At 44.4% G+C, this 7,812-nt stretch overlaps 1 protein-coding gene across 1 annotated transcript in view; it reads right to left on the bottom strand.

Moving 5' to 3' along the window:
* The window catches only part of LOC108297151 (28S ribosomal protein S29, mitochondrial-like), a 6,538-nt gene extending 1,513 nt beyond the window's left edge, over positions 1-5,025 (bottom strand). Inside the window, exons 1-3 of the mRNA XM_017519788.2 lie at positions 5,007-5,025; positions 2,540-2,596; positions 516-646 (exon numbers count right to left, since the gene is read on the bottom strand). Of these exons, the coding sequence (XP_017375277.2) occupies positions 516-646; positions 2,540-2,596; positions 5,007-5,025 (207 nt within the window). The remainder of the gene's footprint in view (positions 1-515; positions 647-2,539; positions 2,597-5,006) is intronic.
* Positions 5,026-7,812: the final 2,787 nt, after the last annotated feature.

Raw genomic sequence — 7,812 nt, 5'->3', positions numbered from 1 at the left:
CACAAACACAAATGCAAGTTTTTTTTTTTTTTTTAAGATGAGTTTCGCTCTTGTTGCCCAGGCTGGAATGCAGTGGCATGATCTTGGCTCACTGCAACCTCCGCCTCCCAGGTCTCAGTTCAAGCTATTCTCCTGCCTCAGCCTCCCGAGTAGCTGGTATTACAGGCATGTGCCACTACGCCCAGCTAATTTTGCATGTTTTATGGAGATGGGGTTTCTCCATGTTGGTAAGGCTGGTCTTGAACCCCCGACCTCAGGTGATCCGCCCACCTCAGCCTCCCAAAGTGCTGAGATTACAGGCGTGAGCCACCATGCCCGGCTGCCTCTTTATTTCACATGAATAAATGAGTTTCAAGTTGCAAGCCCACTGTAAGCAAAACATAAGAAAGAAATTAAAAATGATACAGTTATTCCAACTCCAATATCAGGCCTCCATAGTCTGTTGGTACTCAGGGCACAGGCAGGACAGAATCCATATAGACTACCTAGCACTCAACTTCTAGGAGTCTAGTCACCTGGTTCAGGAAGCGCTCATTTGTAGTTTTGAAATTCTTTAGCCAGGTTGAAGTCTCTAAAGGTTGATCAAAGCGTTGTTTGTTGTAGCTGGACTGCAGAAGTTCCCGGCAATTTTTCACCCAAAGATGAGCTTTAAAAAAGGCAGAAGAAAACAAACTAGGCAGAAACTATATTCAACTGGAAATAGCCCAACCCCTTTAAGTTATGGGAAATGACTTTAGTTTCCAATATATATTTCTTTTCTTTCTTCACTTTTTTTTTTTTTTTTTGCAGGGTCTTGCTCGGTTGCCCAGGCTAGAAGGCAGTGGTGAGATCACAGCTCACTGTAACCTTAAACTCCTAAGCTCAGGCAATCCTTCTGCCTCAGTCTCCGAAAGTGCTGTTGAACCACTGTGCCTGGTTTGTCAGGTCCATCTTAGACTAAACATTATCATTAGAATTAATATATAAATCAGGCCAGGTGCAGTGGCTTATGCTTGTAATCCTAGTACTTTGGGAGGCTAAGTAGGGCAGATCACTTGAGGTCACCAGTTCAAAATCAGCCTGGCCAACATGGTGAAACCCCATCCTATTAAAAATACAAAAAAATTAGCCGGGCATGGTGGCAGGTGCCTGTAATCCCAGCTGCTCAGGAGGCTAAGGCAAGAGAATCACTTGAACCTGGGAGGCGGAGGTTGCAATGAGATTGTACCACTGCACTCCACCCTGGGCAACAGAATGAGACTCCATCAAAAAAAAAAAAAAAGAATATAAAAGTAATGATGGGCAAGGTGGCTCACGCCTGTAATCCCAGGACTTTGGAAGGCTGAGGAGGGCAGATCACCTAAGGTCAAAAGTTCAAGACCAGCCTGGCCAACATGATGAAACACCGTCTCTACTAAAAATACAAAAATTAGCCGGGCGTAGTGGGGTGCACCTGTAATCCCAGCTACTCAGGAGGCTGAGGCAGGAGAATTGCTTGAACCCGGGACGTGGAGGTTGCAGTGAACCAAGATTGCACCACTGCACTCGAGCCTGGGTTACAAAGCCAGACTTTGTCTCAAAAAACAAAATAAAACAAAACAAAAAATGCCTGGGCGCAGTGGCTCATGCCTGTAATCTCAGCACCTTGGGAGGCCGAGGCAGGCGGATCACATGAGGTCAGGGGTTTGAGACCAGCCTGGCCAACATGGCGAAATCCTGTCTCTACTAAAAATACAAAAATTCGCCAGGCGTGGTGGTGGGTGCCTGCAATCCCAGCTATTGGGGAAGCTGAGGCAGGATAATCGCTTTAACTTGGGAGGCAGAGGTAGCAGTGAGTCAAGATCTCGGCAATAGAGCAAGACTCCATCTAAAAAAGAAAAAAAAAAAAATATGTGGATGCACACAACATTTAACAAAAAAGGGATATATGCAAAGTGTAATATCCCTTAAGTTTTGACAATCCATACTGATGATTCTAGAATGCTGACAAATAGTAAAAGGCTCTATGGGTACTCAGAATTGTTAACCGAAGGCAAAAAAAAAAAAAAAAAATTCCGTGGTGGCTTCTAAGGCAGGAGTTTATGCTCATGGGTGTTAAATATCAAAAGGAGGACTGCTTAGTATCAAAAGGCTTCAGGAAGCTTTTAGCCCAATTTCCTTTTGTCACATTGACTTCACCTTGTAACCTGCTTGGCAGTAATATCCCGAAGAAATCATGACAAATGAGTTCAGACTGCTCTACATCTGGAGCAAAGGCTTTTCTTTCCTTTCTTTTTTCTTTTGTTTCTTTTTTTTTTTTTTTTTGAGACGGGGTCTTGCTTTGTTGCCCAAGCTAGAGTGCAGTGGTGCGATCACGGCTCATTGCAGCCACCTCCTAAGTTTAAGCAATATTCTGGCCTCGGCCTTCCAAAGTGCTGGGATTACAGGGATGAGCCATCGTGACTGGCAAAGCTTTCTTCTTTAGCTATCAGATCCCTGTTAGCAAATTAGAGCTGCAAGGCTACCACAGTAACAGGATAACTGAATCTAACAGAGAGAAGAAAAGACAAGAAGATCTTACCATCTGGAATATGTAGTATCAGCCAGTCCTGGTTTGCACAGAAATGAATGGCAAAGACTGGGCTTTACTGTTCCCTTCTCTCCATCTAAAGTACATGTTTGTTAAAGAAAACATGACTAGAAGGGCCACTTCTACTGTCAATAGTACTTATATTTTTGTTTGTTCTTCTTTGTTTTTTTCTGTTTTTTTTCGAAATGTAGTCTCGTTCTGTCCCCAGGCTGGAGTGCAGTGGTATGATCTCAGCTCACTGCTACCTCTGCCTCCTGGGTTCAAGCGATTCTCCTGCCTCAGCCTCCCAAGTAGCAGTGATGATAGAATAAACATGGGCTACCCTGTCCGGCTCATTTTTGTATTTTTAGTAGAGATGGAGTTTCATCATGTTGACCAGGTTCATCTTGAACTGTTGGCCAGAAGTGACCTGCCTGGCTCAGTCTCCCAAAGTGCCAGGATTAAGGGCATGAGCTATTGGTGTTGATATTTTTTAAAGAAATCCTGGCCAGGAGCGATGACTCACGCCTGTAATCCCAGCACTTTGTGAGGCCGAGGCGGGCATATCACCTGAGGTCAGGAGTTCAAGACCAGCCTGGCTAACATGGTGAAACCCTGTTTCTACTAAAAATAAAAAAAAATTAGCTGACCACGGTGGCATGTGCCTGTAATCCCAGCTACTCAGGAGGCTGGGGCAGGAGAATCACTTGAACCCAGGAGGTGGAGGTTGCAGTGAGCCAAGAACACAACATTGCGCTCCAGTTTGGGCAACAAGAGTGAGACTCCGTCTCAAAAAAACAAACAAAAATCTTAACAAAACAATTGAACTGATGTAGGATTTAACAGGTAATTTCAAACTTTTTTTTTTTGAGATGGAGTTTCACTCTGCTGCTCAGGCTAGAGTGCAGTGGTGCAATCTCAGCTCACTGCATCCTCTGCTTCCTGGGTTCAAGCAATTATCCTGTCTCAGCCTCCCAAGTAACTGGGACTACAGGCATCCCCACCACCATGCCCAGCTAATTTTTTTGTGTTTTTAATAGTGATAGGTTTCACCATGTTGACCAAGCTGGTCTCCAATTCCTGACCTCCCGCCGGCCTTGGCCTTCCAAAATGCTGCAATTACAGGCATGAGCCATCTATTACAAGATAAGAAGTCTTGTCTTTTTATCTGTGACCAAGATTTTGAAAAGTGGATAAGGCCTGCTATTCACTCATGTCTTTATGTCTTTTGTTTTTTTGAGACAGGGTCTTGCTCGATTACGCAGCCTGGAGCGCCATGGTGCAATCACGGCTCACTGAAGCCTCCACTTCTCAGGCACAAGAGGTCCTCCTGCCTCAGCCTCATCCGCAGCTGGGACCACAGGTGTGCACCACCACACCTGGCTAAATTTTTGACTTTTTTGGTAGAGATGAGATCTTGCTATGTTGCCCAGGTTGGTCCTGAACTACTGAGCTCAAGTGATCCTCCCACTTTGGCCTCCCAAAATGTTGGGATTACAGGTGTGAGCCACCATGCCTAGACTACTCTTCTCTTAAACCTGAAAAATATATCTCCCATTGTTTTTGTTGTTGTTGTTGTTTGTTTTTTTAAGACAGGGTTTCACCATGTTGGCCAGGCTGGTCTTGAACTCCTGATCTCAGGTGATCCACCTGCCTTGGCCTCCCAAAGTGCTGAGATTACAGGCGTGAGCCACCATGCCCAGCCTCTCCCATTGTTTTGAGACAGCCTGCTGCCCAGGCTGAAGTGCAATGGCCCCATCTCAGCTGACTGTAGCCTTGACCTCCTGGGCTGAAGTGATCCTTACACCTAAACCTCTTGAGTAGCTGGGACTATAGGCACATGACACTATGCACCAGTAACTAAAAAAAATGTTTTGGGGCAGGCACGGTGGCCCATGCCTATAATCCCAGCACTTTGGAAGGCCGAGGTGGGTGGATCACAAGGTCAGGAGTCTGAGACCAGCCTGGCCAATATGGTGAAACCCCGTCTCTATTAAAAATACAAAAATTAGCCAGGTGTGGCGGCAGGTGCCTATAGTCCCAGCTACTCAGGAGGCTAAGGCAGGAGAATTGCTTGAACCTGGGAGGTGGAGGTTGCAGTGAGCTGAGATCACGCCACTGCACTCCAGCCTGGGCAACAGAGTGAAAGTCCATCTTAAAAAAAAATTTTTTTTTTTTTGTAGAGTTGGGGCCTCATTCTGCCACCCAGGCTAGTCTCAAACCCCTGGCTCAAGTGATCCTCCCACCTTGCCCTCCCAAAGTGCTGGGATTACAGGCATGAGCTACTGTACCTGGTCTCATTTTTTATCTTAGCCAAGAAAGCTCGCTGCTGTCCCCAAACCCAGTATGTATATAGAAAGGTGGTAGCCTAAATGATGATGCCAATTGCTCGGCAAAGTAAACCGTAGATGTAGGGATAGCAAAGACAGCTCTTGCCATCTGGATTCTTCTGTGCCGTATATAGAGACACTCCAGTCACGTGACAAGATCATCTGCATGCTGCTGTTTCCATAGAAACCCCAGAGGAATTGGCAGATAAAGGGACTACAATTACAGAGAAAGGTGAAAGACACTTCAGTGGCTTCATTCATTCTGTTTCATTTTGTGTTTGTGAAAATAGATAAAAGCTACAGATATATTTAAAACATACCCTGCTGAGATTGTGTTTTGAGTAATGGGAGATTATTTTTTTCCTTCCACATAGCCTGTATTAAGATGGGAAGACTCAGAGGGTAGGGGCAGGGAAAGAAAGCCGCTGGTTCTTCACATTACGGCACAGACCACAAATTAATTTCATTTATGAGAGGCAGCAACAAAAAAGAAATCAATGTGCAGTCTAATGGGGAACTGGACTAGAAAATGTAACACTAGATACTGCTGGAATCCTGATCTTCTGCAGATAAATTTCACTTTAAATGCTGCTCTTCTCATAACAAATCAAGTTAGTTCCCTCTCTGGACACTAGGAAATCCACTTACAAAGCTGCAAAATAGCACAGACTGGTTATTAGAAAAACTGGGTTCTGGGCTGGGCGCGGTGGCTCACGCCTGTAACTTTGGGAGGCCGACGTGGACAGATCACAAGGTCAAGAGTTTGAGAACAGCCTGACTAACATGATGAAACCCAATCTCTACTAAAAATACAAAAAAAAAAGTTATCTGGGCATGGTGGCAGGTGCCTGTAATCCCAGCTACTCAGGAGGCTGAGACACGAGAATTGCCTGAACCCAGGAGGTGGAGGTTGCAGTGAGCCAAGATGGGGCCATTGCACCCTAGCCTGGCAACAGAGTGAGACTCTGTCTCAAAAAAAAAAAAAAATAGGCTGGGCACGGTGGCTCAGGCCTGTAATCCCAGAACGCTGGGAGGCTGAGGTGAAAGGATCATGAGGTCAGGAGATCAAGAACATGCTGGCTAACATGGTGAAACCCAGTTTCTACTAAAAATACAAACATATATTAAAAAAAAAAAAAAATAGCCAGGTGTGGTGGTGGGCGCCTGTAGTCCCAGATACTTGGGAGGCTGAGGCAGGAGAATCGCTTGAATCTCCACAGGAGGCAGAGGTTGCAGTTAGCTGAGATCGCACCACTGCACTTCAGCCTGGTTGACAGAGTGAGACTCGGTCTCAAAAAAGAAAAAGAAAGAAATTGAACTTAATAAGTATTGAGTATTTGACAAGTCCATGCTCAGCAAAATCCATGGCACTAGGTGAGTTCACTAGTAGGGATTACATAGGAACAGATACAGACCGAGCTGGTCAGTGTATGTTACCAAAGTATCAGACAGGGACAGGGAAAATCTGGGTTCCAGAGTGCTATCTCAGGTGCACTGCCTATCTGATGAATCGACACAGGTTCTTTTTCTTTTCTTTCTTCTTCTTTTTTTTTTATTAGTAGAAATGGGGTTTCTGAGACTTAGGAGTTCTCTAAAAAAATAAAATAAAATAAAGAAATGGGATTTCACTATGTTGGGCAGGCTGGTCTTGAACTCCTGACCTCATGATCAGCCTGCCTTGGCCTCCCAAAGTGCTGGGATTATAGGCATGAGCCACAGCATCTGGCCAGCTACTATTAGCCTGAGAAACCCCATATACGCATTAGTAACTCGTCGGTTTATTAGCATTGGTGTGAGAAATAGCTCTGGGGCTATCAACCGGAACCTGCTTATCTAGGTGAGCAGCAATGCTTTGGCATGGCTGGGTCCTCATGTTTAAAAAACGTTCAGGGTCCAACTATGAAAGAAACCATTTCAGTGTTTTGGGTTATCAAACTTTTTATGGTTGCTGTAGCACTGCAAATGTGAGCCATGTCTGCAACAGGGATGTCACTAATGTACATTTTCCTTCTATGTAAAAAGGATTCTTGTTATTAGTTATATTCACTAAATCCAATGACATTATTCATATTCTGTATCTGTTCCAGCCTGTGTATTACCTTATCAGGGATCTGTCCCATATGGAAACAAATAATTCTGTTAGAGATTATTCAGGAGTAAAAATAGCATAGCCACTAACAAACCTGAAGCAGGAAAGCTCTTTAAATGCGCTTGCACAGTGATGAATGGTTGCCCATACTGTGTAATTCTCAGCTGTCAGTCACCTCAGTCATGAAGGGATCAGTGCAATGCTCCTCACTATGTGATAGCTATAATTACACACCCTATAACAATTTTCCTGCTACTTGTGCCCTGGAATAAAGAATCCTTCATTAGAGACATGTAATAAAGGAGTATGTCAAATACGCAGCTAAGTGAAAGTAAACTGCTCTATATGCAACTCAGTGGACTGTACACTGAAACCTCTGAACCAACAGGGAGGGGAAGGGGGCATGTCAGGAGACAAATCTGATAAAATGGTAAGTGAAGAACTCTAAAACTGAGCTTAAGGATAACAAGCCTTATGTAGAAAGTGAAAAGATGTGTTATGAGGAAAAGGTTAGGGAATGCAGCCAGGAGAAGCAAGAGGACAGAAATATAAGGGATAGTGTAATAAGGGAATTGCTTAATAAATAGGTTATAATATGAAAGCTACCTGTATTTTATACTCTTACCAAGCAGCTTTTCTCTCTTTTTAAGATTGGGTCTTGCTGTGTCACCCAGATTGGAGTGCAGTGGCACGATCACGGCACACTGCAGCCTCAAACTCCAAGGCCCAAGTTTGTTTCCTCGGCATAGCAATCTGAGTAATACACCTTACATGCTACTCAATTTTATCTACTGGAGAGAAAGCACCATGTCTCTTTACAAAGCAGAGTGGAAAACAAACTATTCAAGGGCCACAAGGTGGTGCTA

This window comes from Cebus imitator, unplaced genomic scaffold, assembly GCF_001604975.1.
Source record: "Cebus imitator isolate Cc_AM_T3 unplaced genomic scaffold, Cebus_imitator-1.0 Scaffold776, whole genome shotgun sequence".
In the NCBI taxonomy this organism is placed as follows: Eukaryota; Metazoa; Chordata; class Mammalia; order Primates; family Cebidae; genus Cebus; species Cebus imitator.
This window is presented reverse-complemented; position numbering and strand designations above follow the sequence as displayed.